This window comes from Serinus canaria, chromosome 6 (assembly GCF_022539315.1).
Source record: "Serinus canaria isolate serCan28SL12 chromosome 6, serCan2020, whole genome shotgun sequence".
Lineage (NCBI taxonomy): Eukaryota > Metazoa > Chordata > Aves > Passeriformes > Fringillidae > Serinus > Serinus canaria.
In genome coordinates, this window is record NC_066320.1 from 15,275,001 (window position 1) to 15,293,057 (window position 18,057).

At 41.1% G+C, this 18,057-nt stretch overlaps 2 protein-coding genes across 10 annotated transcripts in view; one reads left to right on the top strand and one right to left on the bottom strand.

Moving 5' to 3' along the window:
* Positions 1-11,629, top strand: part of PPP3CB (protein phosphatase 3 catalytic subunit beta) — a 51,373-nt gene extending 39,744 nt beyond the window's left edge. Inside the window, exons 15-17 of one of the 9 annotated variants that reach the window (XR_007777866.1) lie at positions 434-492; positions 1,112-1,183; positions 11,283-11,629. Coding sequence is in view for 2 of the 9 variants with exons in the window: in XM_018910911.3 (XP_018766456.2) it covers positions 434-444 (11 nt within the window). In the remaining 7 variants the exon portion in view is untranslated. Of the gene's footprint in view, positions 1-433; positions 493-1,111; positions 1,816-6,368; positions 6,829-11,282 lie in introns of those variants that run through there. The other 8 variants (XR_007777869.1, XR_007777865.1, XR_001989990.3 and 5 more) reach the window with 8 other exon arrangements.
* ANXA7 (annexin A7) lies at positions 3,455-16,582 on the bottom strand. Its single transcript, XM_050976071.1, has 13 exons — positions 16,488-16,582; positions 14,980-15,037; positions 12,072-12,288; positions 11,657-11,758; positions 10,454-10,494; positions 10,087-10,189; positions 9,708-9,802; positions 8,918-9,031; positions 7,526-7,696; positions 5,847-6,017; positions 5,663-5,738; positions 4,333-4,445; positions 3,455-3,805 (listed from the first exon to the last, which is right to left on the bottom strand). The coding sequence occupies exons 2-13, from the start codon at positions 15,034-15,036 to the stop codon at positions 3,683-3,685; spliced, it is 1,383 nt and encodes a 460-aa protein (XP_050832028.1). The 5' UTR covers position 15,037; positions 16,488-16,582; the 3' UTR covers positions 3,455-3,682.
* Between the last annotated feature and the right edge of the window lie 1,475 nt (positions 16,583-18,057).

Sequence of the window (18,057 nt, forward strand, 5' to 3'; positions counted from 1 at the left end):
CATAAAAGGTCAGATTTAGCTTGCAGAGAACTAGTTGAATGTAAACACTCACTACCTAATTTCAATTTTATTCCTGCTGCTATTTTTTGCTTTTGAGTTCTCTCTCAGGAAAATTTTGTGTGGTAAACCAGACATCTATTTTTGGTTTGTACAGGCTTGTCAGAGCAGGGTTAGTGGACTCTAGAAAAGACTCTTATGCATAGCTATGTTTCATATGTTGGTTTGAACTAAACATTTGACTACTGAAGTGTGTTGGGGCTGCTTTTTGGGCAGAGAGAGAAAATGGTTTTGGCCCTCTGTACAGACACACAAATTAGCCTTTTGGCATATTCTTTTTAAACTAAGGACAAGCTGCTAAACAGGATGAGAATTAAGATAAGTGACACACTGTTGGTAAGGAGAGTTTTAATATTCAATTTTTACTTTATTGCAGATGCATTCTAATTGGAAATTCTTCTCAGAGTTTGAGTCCAGAAGATCAAGTTAAAAATGGTAAGTTTTTTGGCTTTTTTATGAAGCCCTCCTATCCCTCCGAGCTGTACAGTCTGCATATGGTGTCATATTAGAGCAGAACAGAAACCTATTACAAAGTACAACTGAAATTTTATGATGAACATGGTGATGGTACCTTTCTCCTTTTAAGTGCTAGTGGCAAATGTCACAACCTCACAAGAAAGTATTTGTCCTGATGTCATACTCAGATCTTGGTTGTGATGAGGATTTTGAGTAGCTAGAATTGTGTATATGAAGAAAATACAATCTTTGTGTGGAAAGACCTCACTGTAATTGGAGAGAACTGGTTCTGATACTTGCGTGGCAGTAAGTGCCCAGCACTTCTGTGAGGATTCTGTGTTCACTTCTGTGAGGATTTCCCTTGCGATATCTGTTTTGCTGCTGTAAGGATTCCCTTGCAGTATTCATTGTCTGTAATAGTTTTTGCCAGATATGAAGGCAGATCTGCAGTAAAGGAAAATACACTGGGTAGTTTTTGGCCTGATTTCTCATGCTGTGTTTTTCCTGTCACCTTTTAGACAAGTAGTCAGGTAACAGGATTGTGTCTGGGGGTGTTCCTGTTTGTAAAGTAGGCATTCATTTTCTGTGTTTCTGTAAGGTGGAGTTTGGAGCCGTCTCTAATTCTTATATTGTTTGGGAGAAGAAATTATTTCCTTACTCCCAGAAAACTGTAAGTAGTTTGCATTACTTGTTTTATGAGGGAAAGAAAAAAATAGTCATCTGTATGTGCCTAGTCTGTTCTTGCATAGGGAGGGGAGAAGGCTTGGCTTTTACAGCCAAAGGAGACAGGCAGCAAAAGCTGAGAGGCTTGGAACATTCCTGGCTTGTGCTGGACTGATGAGTGCCTCCCTGCCCTGCCCTGGGCTCAGCAGACACATGTGGGTCACTTCTTCCCTGGGCTGAGGGGTAGGACTATCTGTGGTGTGCTTACCTGGAGGGCAACATCAGCAAAGATTCAGATGTGGGCTGGGGTCTCTGACTGCCCCAAGGAGTGTAGGTGTGTGTTGGTGGAACTGAGAAGCAGAAGTACAGACTGAGCTGGGTCAGGTTTTGGGGGGTTATTTTCCAGCAGGGCCTTGTGCTGTCAGGGAATGTGCTGCCATTTGCTGAGCCAAACAGAAGAGCAGCAGAGTTCACAACCTACCTATATCCAGTTCAATGGCAAACAAACAACTTCATCTCCCAAAATTATAGTGTGAAACAGCTTTGCTTTCAAAGCTTATTTAATAAAATTGTGAAATCGAAAAATTCCTCTACTCCTACTTCCTGAATTGTGAAGATTGGCCCCCCTTCCATTAAGCCAGGTGGTTGGGATTGAAGCTGTTTTTCTCTTAGAAAGGGAGGTCACTTCTGCTGCAAGTCTGAACACTTTTGGAGGGAAGACCCTCCTAACAGCTTGCTTTTTTTCTAATGTTTAATCTGAAAGCAATATTATGTAAATTAAGTAGCAAATTAAGGCTTTTTCAGAGGCAGGATAGACAGTATCTGTTCAGTCTTTCCTTGTCTATTTTTTGCTAAAATTTCATTGTCAGTCATTCAATTCTTGCTACCCATTTAACAATTTTTTGTTGTTAGCATGTAATGAAAATATTTTTGCCATAAAACAGGTGAATGTTTCACATTCACATAGAATAGAACACAGAAGCCTATTCATATGTTCATTTTCTTGTGATAGTATGTATGAGCCAAATTTAATCAATATTCTGCTTCGAATGACAAGTGAATTGGTAGGGATTTTCGGTGACATAAAAAGACACATATGCAATAATATGCTTTAATTATTAAGGTGCTTCATATGTAAGGAAGTTTGCTCAGGAACAAATAAATGAGAACCAAAGTTTATAAGAAGCTTGGTCAAGCTTGGAAAGCTTTTGACAGATAGCTGTCTACACACACGTATATCTATCTCAGTGGATGCTTGCACTAAGGATGACCAAAGTATTGCAGAGTAGAATGTCTTCTAGTCTCTCCAAATCATCTTCCATCTAATTTGAAATAATTAATCTGACCTAGCTGAACTGTATTTCTTAATTAGTATCAGAAAAAGTTTATAGTCTAAAATCAGATTTGGGTTGCAGACCACTGATATAAGTAAAATACATAAGCTTTTTTTGTATGATACCCTTGATAATCTGTTGTTGCTGTGCGAAACCCTCTGTGTTCATGCTGTGCAGAGTGAAGGTTTGTCATCTTGGAACCAGCTCTACCAAACCTAGCACCTTTTTCTGATGATACTAGAAATAGGTCTGTGCTGTTTGTGTGAGGGTGTCCTATAATACAATTGTTACTTGTTAAAGCATTGCTGAAGGAACACACTGCTTATTATTGCTGGACCTGAAGCTTCTCTTAAATTAATGGTTGGGGACAGATTCATTGCAGCTTTCTAAAAAAACCAAATGTGCTGTTCTCTTTAAATCCTTTAAAAACATCCACATAGCTATTTATATTGTGTACGTCACAACTGCTTTGGGTTGCATTTACAGGTTAGCATTAAATAAATGCTTTTTTCACTGCTTGGTCAGCTGCTGTGTAACCCACTCCTTTACAAGGAGAGACTTCAGAATCAGATCCAAGATGATTTCTCCTTTCCCTTGCTGCTTTAATTACCATTTCGCTTAACCACTGATTTAAGGAATAGGTGTGTGCAGTCAGATTCTGCCAAGGCTCCTAAACTGTCAGTGTATTGTGACTTAAACTGTACACCTGCATGTTCTTCAACATTATGCTGGAAACACATTAAAAGGGGACAGGGTGTAAAATGCTTGACATCAGAGCCTCAGGCTTTGTCTTCTACAGTAAATTCAGCAGTTTAGGTACTTCAGAAACTTGTTGAGTGCTGGAGATTAATTTGGCTGAAACAGTTGACTCCCACAGAGACATATGCAGGAATCCAGGAGAGGGGAAGTGGTTTTGTCTGGGTCAAAAAGACTAACGCTTAGGGTCTAATAGACAAGATATATCTTTTATTATACAATAAAGAATATTATGTGCTGTAAATTAAGGCATTGTAAGTGCAAAAAGCTTACTGAATCATCAAGAAGGCGTATTTGATTAGGCAACCTTTAAAATTGTTCTTTTACAGGGATAGTTAGTATCTACTTAAAGCATGTTTCATGTCCTTCAGTTTGTTTCAAAAAAAAAACAAACCAAAAAACCAGATAATCCTCTTCTATTGCCCAACAATTGCCAGCAGCAACTTCCGGTAATCACCGCTTGTATCACTTGCTATCATTGTAGCCAGTGTCTTCTGATACATCTGTGTGAACATCTGTTTAATTTGCACAAGGTCAATCTATGCAAAGACAAAAAAATAAAGCAGAAAACTCAACCACAGTGTATGATTTAAATCCTAGACAGTCACCTCACCTCACCTCCTCTCTTGTGAACTAGAGAACACATGCTAAGGGTAAGATGTGCAGTGATTAACCCTGTGCAGTGGACAAGCCAGCTGGTCCCTCCAAGGATAGAGGAGCAGCTCCCAAAGCAGAGTGCAGCAGCTGTTTCATGTTTTGTTGAGATTGTGCTGCCCTAACTGTGAACAGGTGAACTCCTCACCTGGAGGTGCTCACTTGCTACGTAGTTGGGCAACAGCAGTTAAAAAGGAAAACAAGCAGTTACTGCAATCTAGGCAGAGTTAAGTAAACTATTATGTGAAAGCTGGCTGTAAAACTAATTACCACATGCATCTAAATGTGAGCCCCATAAAAGCTTCACGCAGTACATGATTTTACACCTGTGAAAGGAGGACTGAATGACAAGTTGGTTTGGGTAGATGGTTTTCTGCTGCATATGACTGGTACAGAGGAGTGAATTTCTTACCTCACTGCGAGTGACTACAATTCTGATGAGGGTAGAATCATCTGTGCCAGCTCCTTTCATAGAATAATAAAGTCTTTCTGCAAAAAAGGCTGGGCGATTTAAAGCACATTGCACTGCAATAAAGCATATTGTTAGGATTAGTTCCAGTAATGTATCCTGTATAGTGGTACTTGGCAGAATCAACTTGGCAGGATTTTTGCTGTAGACAGCTAGAGATTGGTCTTAGTGCAGATCCAGTTACTGTGAATAATGGGACTTGTTTATAGAGCTAAACTTATTTTCAAGTTGATCAAATGATTTATTCCTTCACACAAAAACTTACAGTTAGTAGCAGTTAACTCCTGTGGAAGTATTTTTCAAGACTCTCTGAAATCTTAATTCTTAACAGGTAATTCAAAAACAGTTCTTCTCCTTGGATAGCTGGTATTGGGACACAAGGTATTTTACATTGCTAGAATCTCACTAGGAAAAGTACAAATGTAGAAGGTGCTCTAGTGTAGTTCTGCAACTCTTGTAGTTACAGAATAGATCTTGTTTCATGTAGATTGTTCACACTCAGAGACAAGCCACTATTCTTCTACCTGATTCTCAGACCTGAACTTTTCCCATTAAACTTTTGAGTAGAATATACTCTGGGAAGTTTTTGCTTATCCATTTTGGCTACAGAATTGCTGTCATTCGGGTAAGCGCTGATATGATTGGTGTCTCCAGATTTACTACTAAATATTACTGATTTTCACCATCAGTTAATTTTGCTGAATTGTGTTGAACTGCTTTATTATAAAAATTCAGTAGCAAAAAGTGAATTCAAAACATCTTCTATTTTGCTAAGCTTGTCCTTAGCCACAGCTGAGCTTTTTGGGGTAGATGGTGGTGGGGAAGGGGATGGAAAAGGAACTCTGCCTTCAGTGGGTTCATGTTGTCTCTGAGGTTATTTGTGTGGGTGGCTCAGCTGTCTCTGCTGAGGAGCTGCACACCCAGTCACGACTCTGTGACAGTGGTAACCCCCTTTTGCAGAACTCTGAATTACACAGCTACTAGCACTAACTAGTGACCCTTGATTCTGAGCACTTGCCTGCCTTCCCAGAGAAGTGACAAGTAGTTTCTATGAGGCCATTCCTTATTTGAAACTGACTTCATGATGGTTGCTTATTTTCTTCACTTAAGTGCAAGATGAATCATTTGAATAACTGAAGCTACTTCTGTTCTAGCAGAGTCTCTGATTATGTGATCATTTGCCATATGGCCAGTGCTGAATTGGATTTTTCTTTGGTTACACTTAGGTTTAATTCCTAAAGGATAAGGAGGGAGGGAAGAACATATAACTTACCAATAGTCTTCAAACCACGTTCCACATTTCCAGAAAATTCTCGATCAATGCTGCTTAATAAATCACGATTAGCAATCTACAAATAAATGAGATTAATATGTGGATGATGAAATGCAGTAGCAAATGGAGTCTTAATTTAAAATACATTGACCCAGCTTATTTGAAATCAGTGAAGACCTCCTACCCTGGAGTATGCCTCAACTGTTGCTTTCAGCTGGGGAAAACTTCTGCTTGCCAGAACCATATTAAAGCAAGATTCATCAGTCCCAAGTTTTCCTTCACCAGCTTGGTATAGACGCTGAGCATCTTCTTGAGCTTTTTGATAATCCACAGTTTGATTCTCATCACGATTACCCTTAATGCAAAGACAACAGATTTCAAATGAAATTTCAGAGAGAAAGCTATGCTTTAACTGCTTGCACTGTACATAGACCCCAAGCATATATCTTCAAAGCTTGAAGCAGAAAGAGAAGTAGTTTGAAATACATTACATTGCTTTAAAACTTCTCTTTGGTTTAATATTCTTTATAGGAAATAAATACAAAAGGGCTCAGAACCCTGTCTGTAGGACATGCTTTAAGCTGCAGATACACTGACTCAGATTACTTCACCCCTACAAACCATGTCATAATTCTAATTAAGTACTGTACTTAATTCTCTATTTTACTTAATAATGTAAGCTTTCTCTTGATTTGTTTGTTTCTAGGCTTCAAGTTGCAAAGACTCTTCCCAAATGAACTAATGAATTATCTTACTGAATATGCACACCTGAAATATCTCAGGTTTCCCTCCTATTTTATTTAGAAGTTGCTTATTTCAAGTAAGAATGTCTTTAGAAACCATTTACTACACTTGTGTCAGTAGGGCTTATATGACATTTTATGTGCTTTGGTGATTGTTTTAGCATTTTGCTGCCCAGTGCATGGATGGACAATGCTAAACATACTGGCTGAGTAGGCTGAATACAAAACTGTTGTATTCAATCTCTCCAATACTGTTGTATATATAGAGGTTAATATACTATTTAAATGATGTGGTTGTCAGTTATTGTAAACTACTGGATTTGTCAAAATAAAAATTAGCAGCATGAGCTTCTCCAGGTTTGCTTTCTTGTGGATTTTGACTTTTAACCAAATATCTAGAGCAAAGCTGAACTCTGACAAAGGAAGAGGCCAATAGATGGAGAGGTGTCATAGAAATTCTAACAGAAATAGGCAAATTGATCAGAAAAATGTGGGAAGTTGCATTAGTTACATATTTCTTCCTAAATATGAGTAATTGCAAGTTACTATTCTTCAAGACAAAATAAGCCTTAGTAAATGATATGGGATAAAAAAAGCTCCAGTGATCATAAGAGTTCAAGAGCAGCACCTCCCTACATCTGGTGACATAAAGGGAAGGCAGGCTATGGAGTAACTTGGGGCGGGAGGTTTTGCCCTGTGGCACGTCTTATCTTGTTTGTAGAGATTCTCACAGGCATTCTACATACCATTATGCAATCAGCTTCACCCAGATTACTCTGTTAACGTATGCAAAAAATAAAAAGCATCTTGCTCTAACAGCAGTGTAGAGCAGTTTAGGGAACCACTTGGTTGCATCTGCACAGTATTTCCACATAAGTTCTGATATTAATTGAGGGTGCTAAATTAGGTCACAGAATTCATCATGGATTTGTAGATAAGAAGTATCTCTTGAGGAAGGACTGAAGTGGCATATCTTAGGGAATAAATTAATGACCATGGGCTAGACTAATTTCTTAAAAACCTGCCTCATGCTAAGCACACACAGGCTATTTGTGGAGCCATTATGACTAAACACACCAGACTGTATCTTATATATAAAAAAAAAAAAATTAAAGCTCACTTGGCACATAGATATAAGTAGTCGTTCAAAGTGTCCTGAAGTGTCTGATCTGATGTCTTGTTCAATGTCCCTTCCAAATTCTGATTTATAGCAGTTCACTATTTCACGAATCTCCTGGTTTGTCCTTGTGCAAAGGATCTCAATCAACACACTCTCCTGAGTGCCTGCTCCCTGTAGGCAGAAAAAACAAAGGCATAAATACAGAGCACTACCTATGCAGTCTCCTTCAACTGTGAAATAGGGCAGTCATCTGGTATTTCAACATTTAATACAATTGTAAGAGCAGTATCCCTGCAGTGTGAAAGCACCAAGTCTCCTATGTACTTAAAATGGAATGAAGATTCCTCAAACATGATATTCCACCCCAAATCATCCCTATACATCAGTGCCACTGCCCAAAGTTAAAGTGAAAATGGTTTAGGAAGGAAATTCTTTGGCAACCTTAACTGGAAAATTACCAAAGGAAGGTAAAGCCTTATAAATAATCATTAAAATCAAAGGTATACATGTAAATTCTGTTTTGGTCAGTACACAAGTGTATTCTCTATGTAAATGTGGCTGCTCCCACAATATGGAACTTTTTATAGATGCTCCCCTCTCCCCAGAATAAAAGTTAATTGATTTCTGTATACAGGGGGATCTTACTGGCATGAGCATCTCAATTCAGGGAAGGATTTGACAGAAGAGGAGATGTATGAGAGACTTCTAGGTAATCTTATGAATTTTTGAAAATGGTTGAGTGGCTATTCCCCATTAAAGGCAGATCTTCATTTAAGCTCCACATTCTCTAGAAGGTGTGCATTCATACATGGGTTGAGTTACTCATTTCCACTTTCTAGCTGCTGCAGCTCAAGCAACACATTTCAGTAAACTGGATGTACCAGTTTACCTGAGTTCAAAGTTTAAACCAACTAGCTCACCTAATGTCTAAATGGTGTCTTTATATTTCAACAGATACATCCATCATCTGACTTTAGGAAATTACTTTTTCATTATCTTTTTGGGGGAAAAAAGGGATAATCCAAAAATACCTTTCAGTAACAAAGGTTTGTTCCTAGTAAGGAAAGGCATATACCTTTAGTTTAAACAGTGGTTATGGTTTTAACCCTGGCCCTTTCTAGGTTCTAGCAAAAATTATGCCCAAGCGGTAGAGAACAAGGTTCTGTCCTGCAGCCTTTCCTCCTCTACACTGAATGGACAGTTGCCCTGGCTAATTGGCTAATCCTGCAGAAATTGTCTGGAACTGGGGGACACAGAAGAAAAAAAAATTAAGCCCTGCAATCCCAGGATTTGTTTGACACTAGTGGATTTTTCAACAATGCTGGGGCCAGGTGTTGTTGGCTGAGCATTTTAAGAGAGTTTAAAACGATTTCCTTCGCAGGAATACCATACCTTCATCGCATGGCGTAAACTCCAGGCATCATAGTAGGTACTAGGCATGAAGAGGGCTAGAATCAATTCTTCCACATTACCACTTAACTCAGACTTCAGATCTTTAATTAAATCCTGTTCAATTATAAACACAAAAAGGGCTTTGCAGAGTGTTAGGCATATATAGATTATATACTGAAGAAAGATCAAACTAGAACTTCTATGACTTATTTCTACCTTTCTACCCTTGTGCTGTTCTTCCTGTAAAGCTTTGTTTTATTTCTTATTAAGAACTTCCCTCTGTCCAAATCTCTGACAGCTCAGCTCTTCTCCATTATCTCCTCACTAATGCCACAACTACAAAATTTCACTTTAGGTTGCAAAAATGACAGGGAAGAAATGAAATTAACCTGTAATTTTATTTACTATCCAGTCCTCAATCAGTTCTCAGTTTGTTTCTTGGGAAAAAGAAGATTTCAGTGCTGGTTTGTGTGCAAAAAACCTCAGTAGTGTCAGACACTAATACAAGGGCAGTTTAAGCTTGATTATTTTCTGTCAAGCATTAGAGAAACTTCTTGTGAGGTCAGGGACAGAGATGGCCTCCAGCCTTCCCCCACCCCTCCTTCTGCCAGGTATCAGGACAACCCTGTATCAAATACCAGATGTCTCCCAATACATAAGGAATATAAACAAAAGAAGTGCATTTTAAAAATGCTCAAATCATTCCCCAGGACTAAAATAAAACCAGGCAGTTAAAGCAGCAGCTGAAAGTTTGGGTTTGTTTCCCAGTTCAAAGAACTAGTGAACATACCTTGCCATACATAGTCTTGAAAGCTGCCTTGATTTTTTGCCTTTGATCATTGGAGCGGTTAGCAACAACATTTATGATGGCCTGCTCATCCGTTCCTTGGAAACAGAAGGGCAATGACATGTAAGAATGCAATATAGTCCCTCCAAAACTGTGCATTTTATACTGTTGCATTTGGGCATAATTACATAATAAGAGGCTGCTATTTAAGTCCACCAAATTTTCTGTGTAACTTCATCTACTAAATAGCCCCAGTCATTTTGAAAAGGTAACTTTCAAAAAGCTTGTGAGGGGGAAGTATAGTTAAATAAACACTGAAGAAAACGACAAAATGGCATTAAGTTAGATCAATAAGGAACTAAAGGTTCTATTTCTTACTTACCAAAACCCTTCATAGCTTTGCGTAGGATTTCTGCATCCCTTCCGGCATCGAAGTTTGGAGCAGCTTGAATTGTACCCTGGGTACACTGAACCACTGCAGCAGGCTGAAAATAAGAGTCACATGTAACTATGTATCTACACAATAAAATTTCAAATTATAATCAAAACTCTGCAATCAGTACTTCAGAAGGAGTTCTCCATTAGTTCTCCGTTTCTTCCTCTAACACAGAATCAGGGCAACATTTCTCTAAGGGTAGATGGAAACTCCTGATGCAGAACAAAATTGAAACCTTTGGAAATCAGCTGTAAAAACATTAAAATTACAGAAGACACATAAGATTAATTATAGAAAAGAAAACAACACATACCAGGCCAGGCACTGGGGATGGTACTTGTCCACCAGGAAATCCTAGTGAAAATAAAGAACAAGGTAGGAGAAATTAATTAGGTCTCCTCTTAATCTGGAAATGCCATCTAATCTGAATATAAAGTCAGACCTACCACTGCACACAGCCTCTTTCCTAATGGTACCTACCACAGTCAGTTACTGAATTTCTTCCCTTGGGGATAATGGGAAGAAGCAATCACAGATGCATTTTGGTACATACACTAGCAAGGCAATTCTAAAAATACTAAACTTACTGGTGCTGTGGGAACTGGAAGGATCTCTCCTTATGAAATTCTGCTATTTTTGACAGAAGTCAAGATGGCCGAAACAAATGAAGAATGTGTGTTCCATGCTCTCTTTAAAAAGCTGTTATGTACATATTAAAATGTCTAGCATGTAAACAATAAATATTCAGAATTCATTGCTGCAAAAAGGATTGAAGGAATACCATTTTGTGATCAAAAGCACTGGTAATACAAAAGCTAAAACTATTTTTTTTACTGGAATTTTATTTTTATTAATAATATGTATGCATATTCCTTATCATTTTAATAGCAACTAAGTACAGACTTAACAGAAGAATCACAAAACAAAAAGGTTTTGCTGCTTTGAATTTCTTTAAAACACAACTGATACATTCCAGAACATGATCTCTAAAGTAACTGAAAATCATCTCTATAGTCTCTATATATCTCTGTATAGGATTTTCTAAAAGAAAATCATCTCTATAGCAACTGACCACTCAAAGCATTACAAACACTGCACTGATTTTAAGCAAATGTGTGCATTCTCCTTTCCTCTTTCTCCAGTGTGTCAGGAATCACTGTGAACATAGAGATCTGAAAAATGCAATTGAGATTAACAGAACTGCTAGATACTCACTGAAAGTGGACTCTGGGTTTCACAGCTCTCATCAGATACTTGCAGTTTGAAAAAGGGTAAGCACCTAAACCACTGCATCATTACCATTATTCAGGGACAGCCATCTCCTTTGGATGTAGCACCTACAGACATGGTTCTTATCAGCCCTTCAGTAGCCTGGTCAGCAAAGGTGGCAGGAGGTGCACAGCATACAAACCTCAACAGCGACAAGTAACAAAGGTAAGGGCTTAATTTGTTACTACCTATCCTGGAGTCTCTTAGTTTAACCATGGATGCTTGGAGTTTCTTAGATATAACATACCTGGAATTTGTGCTGGTCCACCTCCAGCATAACTTTGGGCAGGAAGCTGCTGTGGATAGCCACCAAAGCCAGGCCCAGTGGGAGGCACAGCAAAGCCAGGGCCTGGAGGAGCCAGAGGAAAAAAAATACTTTAGCACACTTAGTATTTTGTGCTTTACTTGCTGACACAACAGGAGTCAGCTTATTAAACAAAACTATGTAAGAGACCAGTTTCTCCATGTCTGTGCAGTGACCCAGAACCATCAAGGCTCTGCAATCAGCACGCAGGTATTTACTGCTGGATGGCAACCTGGCTGCCTGCATGCTGCTGCCTGCACCCATCACTGAACAAAGCTGCTTTCTTTATTTCTGACAAGCACAGGGAATGGTTACACTGGAAATCACTCCTGACTGGTACTCTATTAAAGGATCTTACCTCCAGGGTAAGGTGGCATTCCTCCAGCCTGGGGAGCTCCAGGGAAGCCCCCCGAAGTGGGGTAGCCCCCTGGGGCAGGATACCCTGCTGCCCCTGGAAACCCAGCATTTGGTGGTGCTGCAGGATAGGTCCCTCCTCCTGATGGAGGGAATCCTCCAGGAACTGCAGGATAGGCATACTGACCAGCTGGTGGATAGACAGACTCCTGTCCTGTTGGCTGAAACACAAAAATGGGATGTCTGTATGCCTGTTCACAGCACATTAGAGTAAAAAACTCCCAAGCTGCCAAAATGTCCATGTGTATAATAACAACGTGAATTATACAATTAGTTGTAGGGCTTGAAGCAGCAGCAGCAGAATTCCTGAAGCCTGGATGGGGTCCTCCTGGTTGGTTGTTCTGATGCATCTCCTACATTGACACGGAATCAGGGAGTGCTGCAGGGTAGAAGTCACCTCTGGATGGTCTGTGATCCCATCCACCCTCAAAGCAGGGCCAGCTTTGGAGTTGGGTGAGCTCATGCAAGGCTTGATAGTCAAGTTTTCAATATATACAAGGAATAACAAATTCACAGCCTCTCTGGGCCCCTGTTCCAGTGCTCTCCTAAAGAAAAATGTTTTCCTCAAACCAAATTACAGCTGCAACCTGTATTTGCTAGATGCCCTTTCACTGTGTACCTCTGACAAGAGTTGGCTCCAATGTCTCTATTGCTCCTTCTCAGCCAGCAGAAGACTGAACAGATCTGTGCTCAGCCTGCTCTGCTCCAGGTAAGCAGCCTTCCCTGCACATGCTCCTCTTTGTCTATGTCTTTGTTGTACTAGGAGGCCACAAGCAGACACAGTATTGCTGAGATGCTCTTGCTAAAGCCTGCTGTGTCATTAGCCTTCCTCCCTGAGGACTCGCAGTGCTGAGCCACACTCGTCTTGTCAGCCACTGTGACTCCCGGTCCTTTACTGGAAAGCTGCTCTTCCTATCCCACACAAGGAGGAGGTGAGCTCAGCTCAGCTTGCTCTCTTTGAAACATTAGGAGCTCACCCCCTGTTAAAAGACTTTTAAGAACATAGGAACTTTGAAACTTCTGCCTCTCTTACACAAACAGTATTTTCAAATATTACAGGGTAAGAACTTTTTGGGGTTTTTTCCCCATTTCCTTTGGAATCCAGGTTATAAAGCATGGACATTCAATGATTAAATCTGGATCACTGAGTCAGACTAAATATCTATTACAGGTTTTAAATAAAAAGAACAAGTTCAACAGCTATATATTTGTTGTGCTACATGTATGATTTACCAGCCATACCACAAAGGTTGCTATTAGCATTAAGATATATTAGAAATATTTACTTGGATAATCTGGATCTCTAAGGGAAAGCCCTGTAAGGTAGAAGTCATTATACATGATCTTAGAAATCAGGCATTCAAAATCAGCTTCATAATGAAGCATAATGGATGGATCCATTACTCACTTGCTGGGAATCATCTTTACTGCTTTAGAAATACAAGTCACACATTACATATAGTACACATTCATTCTTGACCCCCAGAAATAAAGTGCAGAGCAGAAAAGTTCAAATGTTCTCGGGTTTGGCTGCCCCAAGATTTCTACCCCCAAATTCCTGTGCCCAGGATATATAATATTCTTTTCTCTAGAGGTACAGTCTAACATTTCTCTGCCTGACTCAACAAAAAGATAATATTGGAATTTGTATTCATAAATCCAAAATTAGGATCCTCAAAAGCCCTGCTCAGATTACTACCAGTGCTGCAGAAAAAAACAATTTCACATATGTTTTTTAAATTGGTTATCACATTGGGCATCATCAATGAGACTAGGAAATCACTGAAAACAAGTCTAAAAGGTCTTTTGAATTAATTCATTGAAGCTGGCTATTTTTTAGATGTTAACTAAGAAAAAAGATATTTTCAGATGTAATGAAAAATAAACTATAGCTAAAATCATGAGGGTTCAGCAGAACCTTAAGGGAAGAAAAGAAATCCTGGAGTGAATAATCTTGTTTCTAATATGTTTGTCTTTCCTTTGACTGAAGTGTTTCAGAAGAAGTAAGGGTAGATTGTGAAGCAAAATCATCAGGGAATTTATTGCATTTATATGTATATATTTATATTTTGCATGTATTTATAGCTTTTCAGTATCTTAAAGGCATTCGGGCTGGGATCCATGCTTAAGTCTGCTTCTTAGAACACCAGTAAAATTCCCACAATTACAGCATGACAAATGCCATCATCAGTGCCATAAAAGCACAGAGACTAGCTTTGAAATCTAGCTTTGAAAAATATTGCAGACATATCAAATAGACTGCAGTATCAGGCATACCTGATACAGTTCAGCCTTCCATTAAGTTTCCTTCAAATTTTTAGTCCATTCAGTTGTGAGATGAAGATGGAACAGTCCTGTGGATAGGGTAGTCAAGATACAGTGTCCCTTTATCCTCAGAAAAATATTTACTTGTGTTATATAAAAGCTGGGCTACTTGAGTGAAGTTTTCCAAGCTCTTCCTGATGGCTGTGACCACTGAAGCTTGTTGAACATCTCTGTAAATCCTGGGATATGGCTATGTGAGTATTTTGTACAGATTGATACAGAGATTACTTCTAACCCTATATGTAATGGTCCTCCTATTTACAGAAGAAACTTTAAAAAATAAAAATAAACAGAATTGTTGAGATGAGACAGATGTATTTAAAACACCAAACTCACAAGATAAAATTAAACAAGACCAAAGACTTTTCTGGAACAATGGGTGTCACTAAAAAAACTAAGCTTCCTTCTTGGAATTCTTGTGTGACAGCTGTAAACTACTCTTTACAGACACATGGAGCACAGTCAGAAAGGGTATTCACAGAACCCAAGTGCATTACGAATGCAACACATTCAAGAGCCATACTTACAGGATAACCTGGGAAAGCAGGGTAGCCATCAGAAGGGGGATAACCTGGGTATGACATTCTGGGGAAGAAAAAATAAAAAAGGTATTTTCACTGTGAGGCACTATCTTTGAGTTTGTTGGAGGTATCTGCTTGCTAATTATCTGTTAAGTCACTTGAATAATCTGCTATTAACCCACAGAACTTTTTTTTTTTTTCTCTCTGACATCCGACCATAGCAATCAGAATTCAGAAGGGAAGCATCTTCAACTTATAGTAATTAACCATCACTCTTATTTAGGGTCAGACAGACATTTAAGTATGGTAAGAGGCTCAGACTTCCAGAAAGCTCCGAAATACAGAGCACCAGCAGGAGGGAGCTTAAACCCTTTGCCAAGACAGAAACTATGCAGGTTTCTGGACTGCACCAAGCACCTGTATCCATCATCCTGCACTGCTCTGCTCACAGGGGTAGTTCCTGGGAGAAGAGCAGTACCCTAGCTATGCCATGTAAAATGGAAATTTGATAAGAACAGGTATAATCCCTCAGTATTGCTTCATTTGTGGAGCAAATTTATATTTCCTGACAGTAACTGTTTATTTTAGTCACATTTTTAACAGAGGGACTTGGGGAGTAGGGATAGAGATCATCCCATCCTGCATGTTGCCAACCAGTTGGGCAGGGAGATTCGAGGCCATTAGCCAGGTTATGAAACTTTTAATGACGGGGGGGAAAATGGACTTGAAATTTGGCACAAGCATCCTCCAGTGGAACAGTGGCTCTGACATAACTACTTTTATAACCAAAACAACAACAGATTTTTTTCCGTCAGACTGTCGTTTTCCCCCGCCGTCCCCAGACGGGCACGGGGCAGGTTGAGCCGGGGTCCGGGTGTGAGTCAGCTGCGGCACTGACCCGCGGTGAAACATCAGCGGGCGCGCCGCGCTCCGTGTGTTGGGCGGGAGCTCAGCCAGTAAACACCGAGAAGCCTCCCCGCTGCGGCAGCTCCGCCGGGACTGCCCGGCTCCGCACCCCCGCCAGTACCGCACCGCACCCCCGCCGCCTTTAAGGGCCCCGCCTGCCTCTGCCCCGCTCCGCTCAGGGCAGTCACGCATCGCCCCAGGCTCCTCCCGCTCCCTCAGCCGCCAGCCGCGGGCCGGCCCGGCGAACCCTCCGGCGAGGTGGAGCTGCGGGCAGAGGGAAGTATCCCGGTGTCCCGGTACCCACTTCTCCCGAGGCCACCTGACCTCGGCCCCGCTCCGCAGGGCCAGGGCAGCTCCCGCAGGGGGTGCGGCTCCCTGGGGCAGGCGGCACCTCCCTCGGCCGGACACCTCCCGAGCCGCGGGCGGCCGCGGCGCCAGAAGCGCTCCCCGGGGTTCCAGCTACACCCCGGTACTGGGGCCGAGCCCCCGAGCGATGTCTGAGCAGAGCCGGGGCTGCGGCCGAACCCCCGGCGGTGCGAGCGGAGCCGGCGGGGCTGGGGCGAGGGGCTCCTCCCTTCCTCCCTTTCCCCCCCACCCAGGCGCCTCACCTGAGGGGAACTTGCGGAGCCTCCGGCCTCTCTTCGCAGCCGCACCGCAAAATGGAGCCCGTGCGGCCGGCGATGCCCGCCCCGCCCCCGGCACCGAGCCCGCCCCGCCCGGCCCACGGGCCGCGCTCCCCGCGGGCAGGGGCGCCGCGCCCGGTGCCGGTAGTGACGGCCCTGCCCGCACGGAACCCTTTGCTGTCCGTGCAGGCTCGCCCCGTCTCGCTGAATGGAAGGTGTGAGATGCCCGGCTGTCTCTGGGACGGACGAGAGGTAAGCTCACAGGCGCGAGTGCCACAAGCGCAGAGCCACTCTCTCTCCACACTCTCCACGCCAGTGGAGCTATGGCAGGGGAAGCGTTCACACTGGAAGCGCACGGAGATGCTGTCCCACGGGTGTCCTTTGCCACCCGGTAGGAAAGGGAGGGAAAAGTCCACACTGCACTTTTTCTGTAGCACCACTGCAATGGAGTTCAGCCCTGAGGGTGTAGTTCAGTCCTAATGCGTGTAGTTTTAAGCCAAGTCTGTAATCCAATAACACATGCGTCTTTAGATCAAGATCATTGTTCAGTAGCTGCAGGGAGTCCATCAAGTCACCCAGGCCACCAGAACTGCACGTAACAGGCAAAGAATATAAAAGACCTAAGTGCGTGGGGCTGGAGGAGCTGCTCCTTTTGCTGTAGTCCCAAGAGAACATAAAGGTAAGATTGACTGACTACTACATACACTTTCCTTGAAAGAAATCTTAATTATAGTTATTTGAATGTAATTATGGGGAGGGCGCTTACTGTTTTGTTTCTGTCTGTTGTAATGTTTATTAATATTATACTTTGAATAGACATTACACACACGTACTTTACCTGATGGTTAATTATTCATAAGACATTCTGACTAACAAGATACAATTTATGAAGGATTCACCTATAATATTATTGAGGTTATTCAAAATATCCCCTTTTTTGTTTATGACAAACATGTTAGCAGTTTAGAGACCATTCCAAGGCAAATAGCTTTGTTTCCTTCCTGTAACCTGGTGCAGCACTTCAGCTCTAGATGAAATAACAACCACTGTTCTCTTTGTCCATAAAACAGCATGAAGTGCAGACAGCAGAAAATAGCTGGGTAATAATTTACCATTCTTGCTGGCTTCAAATGAAGAGCACCTAAAGCCACATGAATCTAATATATTACCTATCTCGGAAAATTGGGCTTGTTCTCTCTTGTTTACCCAGAACACATCGGGAGTGGCTTTAAGAATTTAATACTCATAGCATTCTTCAGCTGACACTCTGAGTTCATGTCTACTTTATTTCACCTGATAAGCACATTTCTTTCAGGATAGGTATATATTTTAATCCTTGTTTCTATGGGAACCAAGTACATTTATAAAATACACAGTTCTTTATCTTTTTTGTTTAGTGGACTGTTTTGACTTAAGCTACTCAAGAAAAGAAAGATTTGTTTTAAAATAAATTCCTTTCTTTTTGTGTAAGAGGAAGAAGAAAATATTTTTAACAAAATTACATGTGTTTGAAGAATCTGTTAAATACATTGAATATTTATGTATCTAGGAGAAT

What these genes read in the sequence shown, in the direction of transcription:
- ANXA7 (XM_050976071.1), bottom strand. Translation starts at nt 15,036, where the DNA reads ATGTCATACCCAGGTTATCCCCCTTCTGATGGCTACCCTGCTTTCCCA. An exon ending in TGGACCAGCACAAATTCCAG is followed by an intron (nt 10,495 to 11,656) that starts GTATGTTATATC and finishes TATTTTCACTAG; the next exon opens with GATTTCCTGGTGGACAAGTA. An exon ending in ACGTGGTTTGAAGACTATTG is followed by an intron (nt 4,446 to 5,662) that starts GTAAGTTATATG and finishes GCTTTATTGCAG; the next exon opens with TGCAATGTGCTTTAAATCGC.